Source organism: Oryx dammah, unplaced genomic scaffold (genome assembly GCF_014754425.2).
Source record: "Oryx dammah isolate SB20612 unplaced genomic scaffold, SCBI_Odam_1.1 HiC_scaffold_7, whole genome shotgun sequence".
NCBI lineage: Eukaryota > Metazoa > Chordata > Mammalia > Artiodactyla > Bovidae > Oryx > Oryx dammah.
The window spans coordinates 25500068-25514072 of record NW_024070191.1 but is presented as its reverse complement, the minus strand read 5'-3'; the positions used below and the strand labels follow the sequence as shown (position 1 = coordinate 25514072).

At 39.8% G+C, this 14005-nt stretch overlaps 1 protein-coding gene across 4 annotated transcripts in view; it reads left to right on the top strand.

Moving 5' to 3' along the window:
• Positions 1 to 14005, top strand: part of GTF2E2 (general transcription factor IIE subunit 2) — a 93226-nt gene that overhangs the window by 61351 nt on the left and 17870 nt on the right. The window contains exon 7 of one of the 4 annotated variants that reach the window (XM_040242892.1): positions 13231 to 13457. The exons of 2 other annotated variants lie outside the window; for them this stretch is intronic. In XM_040242892.1, the coding sequence (XP_040098826.1) occupies positions 13231 to 13370 (140 nt within the window). In that variant the 3' untranslated portion in view covers positions 13371 to 13457. Of the gene's footprint in view, positions 1 to 13192; positions 13458 to 14005 lie in introns of those variants that run through there. One more of the 4 variants, XM_040242893.1, reaches the window with a different exon arrangement.

Sequence of the window (14005 nt, the reverse complement as noted above, 5' to 3'; positions counted from 1 at the left end):
CCTTAGATGACCATGATTTTTTAAAACTTATTTATTTTTGACTGGGCAGCATCCTTGTTGTTATGCAGGGGCTGCTTCTAGTCATGGTGAGTGGGGGCTACTCTCGAGTTGCCATGTGAGGGCTTCTTATTATAGTGGCTTCTCTTGTCGCTGAGCACAAGGTCTAGGGCACGTGGGCTCGGTAGTTGCAGCTCACAGGTTCCAGAGAGCAGGCTCAGTAGTTGTGGCACATGGGCTCAAATGTCCCAAGGCATGTGGGATCTTCCTTCCCTGACCAAAGATCGAACTGGTGTCCTTCGCATTGCAAGGCGGATTCTTTACCACTGGACCAGGGAAGCCCCGACTTTGATTTTTTGTAGGAAATAGAATGTTATATTTTTGTGAGAATCCTCATCAAGAGTGCCTTGTATACAATTGGTTCTCTATTAATGTTTGTTAATTAAGTGAAAATTAGCAAAGTATTACGGCTCTTCTATAATGCCATTTCTCTGAATAAGCTTCCTGTATGTAAAACAGGGTAGTAGTCAACGCCTCCTGTATATTGAGGTGATAGGTACTCATTCAAGAAAGATTCAGCTGAGCAATTTTTGTTTTGCCTGTGTCTCTTTTACTTGGAGTATTGCTGTTATATAGACTTTTATAATTGTCAGATTGAGTTCTTATTTAAAACCATAAAAATGGACTTGATCTTTAAGTCCTTCTGAGTTTAAATAAACAACTGATTCCTTAAGCATAATTAATCCATTTGAAAAAAATTTTTCATAGTCTTAAACTTACCACTAGTATCACATTTTCAAATAGTAAGAAAGATACAATAAAAAGCAGATGTAGTTTTCCTTTCTCTGGTTCCAGTCCCTTTCTTTTATGGCAAATAACTGGTTTTACTTTAAATTCTTCCAGTAGTTTTTCCCATATTGCTAAATAATATGTTTATACTGTTCTTATTTTTAACTTGAAATATTGTCTAATGACTTAATGTTGTCCGTAAGTCACTGTGTCGTATCTGACTCTCTGCAACCCCATGAACTGCAGCATGCCAGGCTTCCCTGTCCTTCACTACCTCCTTGAGTTTGCTCAAACCCATGTCCATTGAGTCAGTGATGCCATTCAACCATCTTATCCTCTGTTGCCCGCTTTTCCTCTTGCTCTCAGCATCAAGGTCTTTTCCAATGAGCTGCTTTGCATCAGGTGGGCAAAGTTTTGGAGCTTCAGCATCATTCCTTCCAGTGAATATTCAGGACTGATCTCCTTTAGGATTGACTGGTTGGATCTCCTTGCAGTCCAAGGGGCTCTCAAGAGTCTTCTCCAACACCACAGTTCAAAAGCATCAATTCTTTGGAACTCAGCTTTCTTATTGGTCCAACTCTCACATCCATACATGACAACTGGAAAAACCATAGCTTTTACTGTACAGACCTTTGTCTGCAAAGTGATGTCTCTGTTTTTTAATACACTGTCTAGAGTTTTCATAGGTTTTTTTTCCAAGAAGCAAGCATCTTTTAATTTTATGGTTGCAGTTAGCATTGGCAGTGATTTTAGAGCCCAAGAAAATGAAATCTGACACTGTTTCCACTTTTCCCCCATCTATTTGCCATGAAGTAATGGGACTGGATGCCATAATCTTTGTTTCTTGAATGTTGAATTTTAAGCCAGTGTTTTTCACTCTCGTCTTTGACCTTCATCAAGAGGTTCTTTAGGTCTTCGCTTTCTCCCACTAGAGTGGTGTCATCTGCCTATCTGAGGTTGTTGATATTTCTCCTGGCAGTCTTGATTCCAGCTTGTAAGTCATCCAGCACAGCGTTTCATATGATGTATTCCGTATATAAGTTAAATAAGCAGGGTGACAGTACACGATGTTGATGTACTCATTTCCCAATTTTGAACCAGTTCATTGTTCCATGTCCAGTTCTAACTGTTGCTTCTTGTCCTGCATACAGGTTTCTTAGGAGACAGATAAGATGGTGTGATATTCCCATTTCTTTAAGAATATTCCAGTTTGTTGTGATCCATGCAATAAAAGGCTTTAGCATAGTCAATGAAGCAGAAGTAGATTTTTTTTAAAATTCCCTTTGCTTATTCAGTGATCCAGCGTATGTTGGCAATTAGATCTCTGGTTCCTGTGCCTTTTCTAAATCTGGCTTGTACATCTGGTTCTCGGTTCACGTATTGCTGAAGCCTAGCTTGAAAGATTCTGAGCATAATCTTGCTAGCATGTGAAATGAGTGCAGTTTGCAGTAATTTGAGCATTCTTTGGCATTACTTTTCTTTGGAGTTGAAATGAAAACTTATCTTTCCCAGTCTTGTGGCCATTGCTCTGAGTTTTCCAAATTTGTTGGCATATTGAGTGCAGCAGTTTAACAACACCATCTTTTAGGATTTGAAATAGCTCAGCTGGAATTCTGTCACCTCCAGTAGCTTTGTTCATAGCAATGCTTCCTAAGGCCGGCTTGACTTTAAACTCCAGGATGTCTGGCTCTAGGTGAGTGATCACACTATTGTGGTTATCTGGGTCATTAAGAGCTTTTTTGTATAGTTCCTCTGTGTATTCTTGCCACCTCTTCTTAATCTCTTCTGCTTCTGTTAGGTCCATACCGTTACTGTTCTTTATTGAACCATCTTTGCATGAAATGTTGCCTTGGTATCTCCAATTTTCTAAAAGAGATCTCTAATCTTTTCCATTCTGTTGTCTTTCTCTACTTCTTTGCATTGTTCACTTCAGAAGGTTTTCCTGTCTCTCCTTGTTTTACTCTGGGACTCTGCATTCATTTGGGTATATCTTTCCCTTTCTCCTTTGCCTTTTGCTTCTCTCCCTTTCTCAGATATTTATAATGCTTCCTCAACCACTTTGCCTTCTTGCATTTCTTTTTCTTATTGATGGATTTGGTCACCACCTCCTATACAATATTACAGACCTCCATTCATTGTTCTTCAGACACTCTGTCTACCATATCTAGTCCCTTGAATCTATTTGTCACTTCTACTGTATAATCATAAGGAATTTGATTTAGGGCATACCTGAATGGCCTAATGTTTTTCTCTACTTTGTTCAATTTGAGCCTGAATTTTACGATAAGGAACTGGTAATCTGAGCCACAATAAGCTCTTGTTTTTGCTGACTGTATAGATCTTCTCCATCTTCGACTACAAAGAATATATATAATCAGTCTGATTTCAGTACTGACCATCTGGTGATGTCCACAGCAGTCCTCTGTTGTTTTGTTGCAAGAGGATGTTTTCTATGACCAATACATTCTATTGGCAAAGCTCTGTTAGCCTTTGCCCTGCTTTATTTTGGACTCCAAGGCCAAACTTGTCTGTCTGTTACTCCAGGTATTCTCTTGACTTCCTGCTTTTGCATTCTAGTCTCATATGCTCAAAGGATATCCTTTTTGCTGTTAGTTCTAGGAGGTCTTGTAGGTCTTTATAGAATCGTTCACCTTCATCTTCTTCGGCATTAGTGGTTGGGGCGTAGACTTGGATTACTGTGATATTGAATGGTTGGTTTGCCTTCAAGACGAACTGAGATCATTCTGTCATTTTTGAGTTGAAGACAAGTACTGCGTTTCGGATTCCTTTGTTGACTGTGAGGGCTACACCATTCCTTCTAAGGGATTCTTGTCCACAGTAGTAGATATAATGGTCATCTGAATTAAATCTGCCTCTTCCCGCCCATTTTAGTTCACTGATTTCTAAAATGTCCATGTTCACTCTTGCTATCTCCTGTTTGACCACATCCACCTTTCAACAACATAAACTTTCTCAGAGAGAATATGTAGTATTAATTCTGCTCTCTAGATGGCAGCATAGTGTAGCATATCTTTTCTGGAAGTAGATGTTTAAATTGAAGCAAGTGTTTGATTTGGGGGCTTCCCTGGTAGCTCAGCTGGTAAAGAATCCTGCATTGCAGGAGACCCTGGTTCGATTCCTGGGTCAGGAAAATCCACTGGAGAAAAAGGGTAAGGCTATACATTCTAGTATTCTTGCGCTTCCCTTGTGGCTCAGATGGTGAAGAATTCACCTGCAGTGCGAGAAAGACCTGGGCTTGATCCCTGGGTCAGGAATATCCCCTGGAGGAGGGCAACCATTCCAGTATTCTTGCCTGGAGAATCCCCATGGACCGAGGAGCCTGGGGGGGATGGGGACACAACTGAGCAACTAATAAGCACAGCACATGTTTGATAGGAGAGAGATTGCAGTAGTTCTGTAAGAATAGCTTGAATGTGTTTGTCTTGTTTCTGGTGGTAGCCAGTCATGACATGTGTGTAGTATTTTATGATAAAATTGTCGCATAGTGTATGCTCTCTGTGGAATTCAGAGGGAAATCCAGATTTAGTGATTAACAGTGCCAGAAAATGCAAGCAGCTAGCCATTATTCAAATAACAATGGTGCTGTTTCTCCTTTGTGACCTTTTAGACTTTCGTTGCCCTAGAATTCCATTTTATTGGGAACCTATTTTCCACCTGCTCCTTCTTGACAAAGGTTTTTACCTACTTTAAACAGTTTCTAAATTAAATTCTGTATGTCAAGAGAAGAAAATAGTCTGAAACTGTAGGGTTTCTTGATCGTATTTCACTGGAAAAATTGTAGGGAGTGCACTTAGAATTTAGTAGTAGCTGTCACCCTAGTCCTTATATTGGGTTGTGATTTTTCTGTCCCTTGTGTGTGCTTTCTCTGGATACTGTTATTTTAACTTTGCTCAGCCTTTTCCTGTTTCGTACCTTTTACGTAGAGTTCTGCTCCCTAGTGTTAACCTCTTTTCATTTGCTGTGTTTTATGGCCTCTACCGGCTTAAATTCTTCCCATCACCTCATTATTTGTCTGTAAAGGCAAAATAAGCATTTTCACTACCCCCCCCAGGTTATATGTGCTTGTTAGATACATTTCTAGGTATAAGTTCTGTAAAATTTTCCAGTTTATTTTCTCTGTACTGCAGGTATTCTGTGATGCTGTGTGACTATTTAGTATTTCATTTTATAGATGTGTCTGATTGATAGATGTATTTTCAAACATTTAATGTTGCTGCAGCAAATATTCTTACAACCCTTATACAGTGAGATACGTATATGTAGTTTATATTAGTGAAATACATATAATTTAGGAAGTTATTAGGAAGATTAACAGTAAATTATTTTTGCATCTTTTAAGATCTTTACTGCCATTGGTGAACTGTATTACTAGATTTCTCAGTATTGAACCATCCTTTTAGTCCTAGAGTAATACTTGTTTGGTTTATGTATTTGTGTGTTCTTTTTTTACTAATGTATTTAAGGATTTTTACTTTTTTCTTTTGCATGTTTTCTTGCGGTTCAGTATGGGTATAATGCTGGATTCAGAAAAGGGAAGAAGAGTTTTTCCTCCCTTCGCTGCCTTTGCTCCTTGTCTTTAGGAGAATATTGGATTCCTTAAAGATTATTTGAAAGCATATACCTGTGAATGTATCTAGCATGCTTTTTTAGACATTCTTAGAATCTTCTTTCATTATGTCCTTCTTAAGAATTATTGCCTGTTATTTTCCCTTGTTATTGCTAACTTTTTGTGTTTGGGCTTTCTCCCTTATTTACCTGTTGGTCTATCTGTTTACTTTAGTTGCTGTTGTGTTTTTGTTTGAAAATATCAGATCCTCCTTTACACACTGACTGTTTCACATCTTGACATGAGAAGTGACTGAACAAATGTTACCATTTCCTGTTGCTTTTATATTTTTTGTTAATTTAGCCAGTACTTCCAATAGTTTCTGCTTTATATGTTTTCCTGCAATTTTCAGTTTATAAATGTTCTTGACAGTCATAGTTTAAGGATTGTATCATAATTAGTATTGAGTATCAGTATCCCTCTTGGTCATATTTGATGTTATTTTACTTGAACTCTAGCTTTATATCCTGTTATGTCCAATCTGTTGCCTTTTAAAGAAGATTTTGAGATAGTTTTGCCTGTTCTCTTGCTTTGTACCTGCGTTCTTTTTAGATACTTCCTTTGTAGATGGCATATAGTTAGTCTTAACTTTCTGCACTAGTTGTGAGTGTCATTTTGTATTTACCATTTTTGTTATCTGATGTTTCCTCACCCTTATTTATTTGGAAATTGTATAATTTATTTTTGGTTATTCATATATAAAGTATTTCTCCTTACATCTTTAAGTAGTATGCTTATTCTTGGTATTAGTTTATCAACTTCATTCTCTTTTTGCTCTCTAGTTGATACATTATGAGAGTTTTGTTACAGTCTGTTATCATTTATTCATGAATCCATTTTTCAGCAAATACTTAGTGATTTCCTGTTGCATTCTTTGGTCATCTTGGTAATGTAGGGGGTACAGTGGTGAACAACATAGGATAGTTTTAGCCTTTGTGCAGCTTACTTATATTCTGAAGGGGGAAATAGATGATATCACACAAAATAAAAAGTGATTGCAGAGTGTATCAAATGCTAGGAAGGAATTCAATGAGGTATGTGCTGAGCTAGTAAAATAATAGGCAGGGTGGAGCTCAGAAAAGACCACTGTGGGAAAAAAGAGGAAGAATGAGCTGGAGCCAGCCTGGTGAATTGTTAGGACAGTGCCCATGTGTGCAGTTGTGCAGGGAGAGATCTTTCAGGTAGAAAACAGCAAATGCTGAAGGAATGACTGATTTTTTTTTTTTTTTTTGTTAACCTGGCGGTTTTTAATTATTTAATCAGGTTCAGTGGACTGTGTTTTATACAGACTAGAATATAAATGAAGAAGTTGTTTACATTTTTATGTAGAATTAACCATTGAATGTTAAAGCTACAAGTGAACTAATGTATGATTCATTTGATTCAATAAATGTGATTCATTCGTTTATGAAAATACCATTCATAATTGGTATTTCCCTAAGGTGATAAAAATTCTTGGTAAAGTTCTAAAAAAATTCATACAAAGTATAGCTTTTCTGTGATATACAAAGGTTAATGATAGTATATTCATATACATTATGCACCGTATATTCCTAGAAAATGAAGTGTGTACTTAACCAGTGTAAGAAATACTTTATATATGTAAACCACAGTTGGGTTCTAGCTCAGTTTATTATTTTGTTGTTCAGTCTCCAAGTCGTGTCCAACTTTTCGCAGTCCCATGGACGGCAGCACACCAGGCTTCCCTGTCCCTCACCATCTCTGAGTTTGTCCAAGTTCATGTCTATTGAATCGGTGATGCCATCTAACTATCTCACCCTCTCTCACCTCCTTCTGCCTTCAGTCTTTCCCAGCATCAAGATCTTGTTCAATGAGTCAGCTGTTAGAATCAGGTGGCTAAAGTATTGGCACTTCAGCTCAGTCCTTCCAAAGAGTATTCAAGGATGATTTCCCTTAAGATTGACTGGTTTGATCTTGCAGTCCAAGGGACTCTCAAGAGTCTTCTCCAGCACCACAGTTTGAAAGCATCAGCTCTTTGGCTCTCTGCTTTCCTTACTATCCAGCTCTCACTTCTGTACATGACTACTGGAAAACCCGTAGGCCTTGACTATGCAGACCTTTGTCGGCAAAGAGATGTCTTTGCTTTTTAACACACTGTCATAGCTTTTGTTTTGTCATAACTTTGCTGCTGAGAAGCAATAGTCTTTTAATTTCATGCCTGCAGTCACCATCCGCAGTGATTTTAGATCTCAAGTAGAGGAAATCTGTCACTTTTCCCCTTCTATTTGCCATGAAGTGTGTGTCATGATCAGGGGCTTCCCTGGTGGTGCAGAGATTAAAGCATCTGCCTGCAATGTGGGAGACCTGGGTTCGGTCCCTGGGTCGGGAAGATCCCCTGGAGAAGGAAATGGCAATCCACTCCAGTATTCTTGCCTGGAGAATCCCATGGACGGAGGAGCTTGGTGGGCTATAGTCCATAGGTCGCAAAGAGTCGGACACGACTGAGCGACATGATCTTAGTTTTTTTAAGATTGAGTTTTAAGCTGACTTTTTCACACTCTTCTTTGACCCTTGTTAAGAAGCTCTTTAGTTCCTCTTTGCTTTTTGCCGTTAGAGTGGTATCATCTTTTATTAGTTATTAGTGGTGTTATCAGTTTATTATAAATTTATATTTATCATTAATCTGTATACTTTTACTAAAGATGGTTGGGAGGAAGCATGATTTTTCAACCTTGGCAGTGTTGACATTTGGATACTTTTTTTGGAGTCACGGCTGTCACAGTCCATTGTGGGACAATTAGCAGCATCCCAGGCTGCTCTTGGTGCCAGTAGCAGACTTTCCCTCACAGTGTGAGTCCCAAAAATGTATGCAGACATCACCAACGGTTCCCTGGAGAGTGGAATTGCCCAGGTTGAGAGTTATATTAAAGGTATAGTTTACATTTATAAAACAGAAATGCTACAGTATGTTGTCTTCAAGCTTCTTTTCATGTGTTCTTCAGCACATTCAGTGATAGCAAAGATAGCAAAGTGAATAAGGTTTCTTTCCTTGAGCCCAGGCAGAGGGAGGAATGACACGGATACACATATGGTACAGCATGCCACACAGCATGTCACTGTGGTGTTCATACAGTGCTGTAGAGACCCTGGGGGTCACAGCCAGCGCAGGAATCTCAAGGCTAAGATGCCCATTAGTTGAAAGTGTTGGTGTTGCCTAAATCACTAAATTTTAAAACCTGAGGTTTTCTGTTATTGACTTACATTATGTGTTTCCAGAGAAGATCTGTTGAAAAGTGATGCATATTTTAACATCTGTCTTTCTCACTGTCCATCTGTCTCTTCTGTATTTTATTTCTCAAAATGTTTTGTTTTGTGCTGATGAGGTTTTTTAGGCCACTAGGTGGCAGTCTTAGCTGTAGAGAGGACATCTTGAGTGAGCAAGCTTTCCAGTCACACTGAAGACTCACCCTTCATTCATTCTGTGATAGAAGCAGATGTCCAAAAATGAGATATAGCATAAGTACAGAGTCTGTTGTGTGGTAATTTAAAACTTTAAATAGATAAGTGAATCCAGAGTAGTTGAACCTGGTATGTGTTTTATTTCACAGAGGTGCTTATTTCCTTAAGTCAGAATCTTAACTCATTTAGCGGCAGTATAAATGCAGAGGTCAAGAGGGTGGGCTGAGTAATTGATCTGTTGGTGTAAATCTTGGCTCTGCCCCTTACTAGTGAAGACAAGATGCTCTGTCTGAGATTTCTTGTCTGTTGGGTTGGCCAGAAAGTTAGTTTGGGTTTTCTGCAAGATGCTATGGAAAAACTTGAATGATCTTTTCAGCCAATCCAGTATAAAACAGGAGTAATGGTGTCTGTTCATCTGTGGTCCTTATGAGGTTTAAATGAGTAAATATAAAATGCTTAGAGCTTGGAATGGAACCTGGCACATAGTAAGAATAATAGTAACATCAGGCTAGCTACTATTAGCAGCATTAAAAATGTAAAGTAGTACCAAAATACTTGGTTTGATCTTCACTCAGTGAATCTGTGGCTTGGCAGTTGGTTAGTGAAGTGAGTGAAAGTCGCTCAGTCGTGTCTGATTCTTTGCAACTCCATGGACTATATAGTTCATGAAATTCTCCAGGTCAGAATACTGGAGTGGGTAGCCTTTCCCTTCTCCAGCAGATCTTCCCAGCCGAGGTCTCCTGCATTGCGGGCAGATTCTTTACCAACTGAACCACAAGGGAATCCCAACAATACTGGAGTGGGTAGCCTATCCCTTTTCCAGTGGATCTTCCTGACCCAGTAATTGAAGTAGGATCTCCTGCATTGCAGGCGAATTCTTTACCAACTGAGCTATACAGACAGCAAAGAAACCAAGTCAGTTTAGCAGTTAGTTGGAGTTGCTGATCTGTGGCAGTGAGGTAATGTTAGGTGGTGTTCCTTGGAGGAAGTCTGATGACAATCTGGTTGTTCCTTCTGATTGCCAGTAAATTGTTTTTTTTCTGCCTGGAAGCTTCAGCAATTTCAACTTTATCCTTAGAATCCAGGACTCCTCCCAGTGGCTAGCCACTCTGCCTGGGGCCCTGATGCTGTCTTAGTTCATTTTCTAACTGCTATATGATATTCCAGATATGACCATACTTTAAAACACTTTTTCTGATGTTCCACAGAGAGAAATTTAATTTTTTTGCTATATGCTACTATAAGCTTTATAAATAATGCTCAATCCTTCTGCATAAATATATTGTATGTACACTTTGCCTGGTTATCTTCTTATTTTGTTTTTTTAAAGTATAATTGATGGGACAAAAAAAAGATAAGGCATACTTGAAAAAATTTCAATAGCCTGCCTAATACCCAACCTATTTTGGGGGACCAGTTTTTATGCAGAGGTTTCCATTTCTTTACCTTCACCAATACTGGATGTTTTTAGTTGACTTTGCCAGCCTCACAGAACATAAAGATTATCTTGATTTTAATTTTTCTTTCAATGATTTTAATAAAATTTATACCAGTTTATTTCATTTTATTTTTTGTACCTGTGACAGAAAATCTGAGCATTTTCTGTCCCTACATACATTAAAAAGTAATTCAATTTGGAATCCTGTGAGATTCTCTATGTTAGGCCCTGCCTTCCAGTGTTCATTTTAAGTATTTATGCAGCTGCAATACATTTACATAGTAGATGTATTATTTAAATACTGCAATAGCACTGAGCTAAGCAAAGCCTAAGATTAAAGTAGAAATGTCTTATTGAAACAAAGACATTGAAGAGTTTTTATTCAGATATTTTCCTCTGAATACAGCTCAAGTGATGTTTCTTTTAGTAAAAGGAAGTAGTTACATTTTGTTTTAATGTACTTTAACACAATTCTGTTGTGCTTAGAAGAATGTATATATAGCATTGTATATTCTTTTTGGTGGTACATTAACAAAGATTGGGTTTCCCGACCATTACTGTCAATAGTGTCTCTGTCGTTGTGTTGTGAGTGCCCTGAAGTCTATAAGCTCTGTACATGTCAGGTACAAAATAAAAGTAGTTTGTCTTCAAGGAACTGAAATTTTGCAGTCCTGGCAACACAGGCTTGGTAAAAGTGAACTGAATGAAATTTAATGCTGGGTGAAAAGTGTTTTTATTATTTGTAATTTTTCTCCTTTTTTTATACAGAGAAGTCCACAGTATAGCTGTTATACAGTTATATCATGTATTATTCTAAATAAGTGAATGGAGTTTGTACATGTTGATAATTAGAATTTAGCAAGTCACATTTAGAATATCAGAACTGTTCTTTTCCTGTGGTAAAGTTGGCATGTAAAATCCCAGTTATGATATACATTTTAAAACAATTTTGTGTGCTTTCTTGGAATTAGATGTTTTTATTGCTGACGTGGAAGTTTGAAGCTGTTTTCTCTCATATATACCTGTTGTGATCAGACCTAGTCATGGTAGTCCATTGTTCTTCAAGTTTTGCTAAAAAGTAGATAGTTGGGGCTTACAGCTTTCACTTAGAATGGAGGAAGCACTGTTCCCACTCTTGCAACAACAACAAACCCTAGACAGCTACAAATTTATAGTTTTCTTGACTCCATCTGGGGCTTCCCTGATAGCTCAGTTGGTAAAGAATCCGCCTGCAGTGCAGGAGACCCTGGTTCGATTCCTGGGTCAGGAAGTTCCCCTGGAGAAGGGATAGGCTCCCCCCTCCAGTGTTCCTGGGCGTCCCTGGTGGCTTAGCTGGTGAAGGACGCGCCTGCAGTGTGGGAGGGCTGGGCTTGACCCCTGGGTTGGGAGGCTCCTCTGGAGAAGGGAATGGCTGCCCTCTCCAGTATTCTGGCCTGGAGAGTCAATGGACTGCATAGTCAATGGGGTTGCACAGAGTCGGACACAACTGAGCGTCTCTGACTCCATCAGAGAGCTGAGGTGCAGGGCAGCCACCTAACCTGAAATTGAAGGACAGACAGACACCAAGAAAAGATGGGCTACAAACACTTGTACACCTGGGACATGAATACTGAGAATGTGAATACTGGTGAGAAGAATTCAGTTTTAAAATGTTTAATGAACTGCTAAAGGCTTAGTGTAGGCTAGCCAGAGACTGTAGAAGCCTTGGGCTGCAGACACTTGGGAGTGGACACCCACTCATGGCACTTCTCCACAGACTTCCCTGGATTGCTTACAAAGCAGAGGCTAGGCTGGGGGTCCTGTCCCCGCTTGGCAAGGCTGGAGAAGGGGACAGTAGACGCTTCAGAAAAGACATGAAGCCATCTCCTCCCTCCCTGTCTTCTGTGAGACAAAAGTCTTAAACTTCCGTGAGAAGAAAAGAAAGAAAAACCTTCTGTTGAGGGGAAAGGCGAAATATATGCTGGACCTAAAACTTGGCAGAGAGGACAAGGCAGGAACACTGAGGAGACCCCGTTTAGGCGCCATGGGATGCAGGGCTTGTCTGAGGCCGAGGCTTAATTAGAATATCAGAACTCCTACCCCAGGCTGACAGATGTGCAGTAACAGGTAGCAGTGGAATTCTGTGAGAGTCACAAGACCGTGGAGGCTGACAGGCCAGCCAGGGTTATAGCATTAAGGGAAGACCTAAAAGAGCAGGTTGAGCAGACACTGAGGCCAAACCCTCTGGCAAAGCGGTCTTTCCACTGAGTGCAGGGTATGGCTGGAGGAATTTGGAGCCTGTGGTGCATTGTGGATAACCATAGCAGCAACAGATTTCAAACCAAGTTCATGTTCTCATCATAGACTGCCTCGACCTCCACACGCTGAAGGCCTAGCAGAAGGAAAGGCATGCCTAGATCCCAGCACAAAATTAACCTCAGTCTCAGCTGTTCTCTAGAGGATATTCTGCTATCAAAATATTACGAGGCATAAAAAGAAGCAAGGAAAAACAAAGCGCTTTTGAGAGAAGAGAGTTTATAGAACCAAATTCTGAGGACACGGGTATTGGAACTGTCAGACTTGAAATTTAAAATAAATGAAACGGAGTGCATTCATGATCACATAGGCTATTTCAGCAGAGAGGTAGACATTATAAGAAAATAAAATAAATTCTAGAAATGAAAAGCACAGTAACAGAGACAGAGAATGCCTTCTGTAAGCTCATCAGTCAAGCTGGCATAACCAAGGAAAGAATCTAACCTGCAAGATGCTGCTACTGCATGCATGTTCAGTTGTGTGTGACCCCATGGTCTTTGTGACCCCATGTCTTCGTGACCCCATGGACTGTAGCTCACCAGGCTCCTCTGTCCGTGGAATCCTCCAGGCAAGAATACTGGAGTGGGTTGCTATATCCTCCTCAAAGGTTGCTATTTCCTACACAGGGATTGAACTCATGTTTCCTGCGGCTCATGCATTGCAGGCGGATTCTTTGCCACTGAGCCCCTGGGAGAGCCCAAACTGCAAGATGGGCCAGTAGAAATTAAACTGAAATGCACAGAGACAAATGGGAAGAAATACAGCAGAGTCTCCATTAACTGTGAGATAACATCAGTGGTCTGAATGTATAATTAAAATCTCAGAAAGAGAATGGGGTAGAAGAAATAATGGCCAAGTATTTTCTAAAATTAAAGATGAAAGTGAAATTCATTCAGTTGTGTCTGACTCTTTGCGACTCCATGGATATACAGTCCATGGCCTTCTTCAGGCCAGAACACTGGAGTGGGTAGCCAGTTCCCTTCTCCAAGAGATCTTCCCAACCCAGGGATTGAACCCAGGTCTCCCGTGTTTCAGGCAGATTCTTTACCAGATGAGCCAGCAGGGAAGCCCAGGAATACTGGAGTGCATAGCCTATCCCTTCTCCAGCAGATCTTCCCAACCCAGGAATGGTACAGGAGTCTCCTGCATTGCAGGTGGATTCTTAATCAGCTGAACTACAAGGAATACCCCTGCCCCCAAATTAAAGATAGGCACCAAAACAAAAGTCCAGGAAGCTCAGAGAACAGGAGGCAAGATAAGCCCTCCCAATAGAAACAAATGACAGAAAAACATCTAGGCATATCACATTCAAAATGCTGACAACTGATGGTGAAGGGAAAATACCTGAAGCAGAGGCAAAAGCTCATTACAAAGGAAAAAGGAATTAGAGCACACTTGTCATTTGACCTTATGCAAACCAAAGCACAGTGTTGTGACAT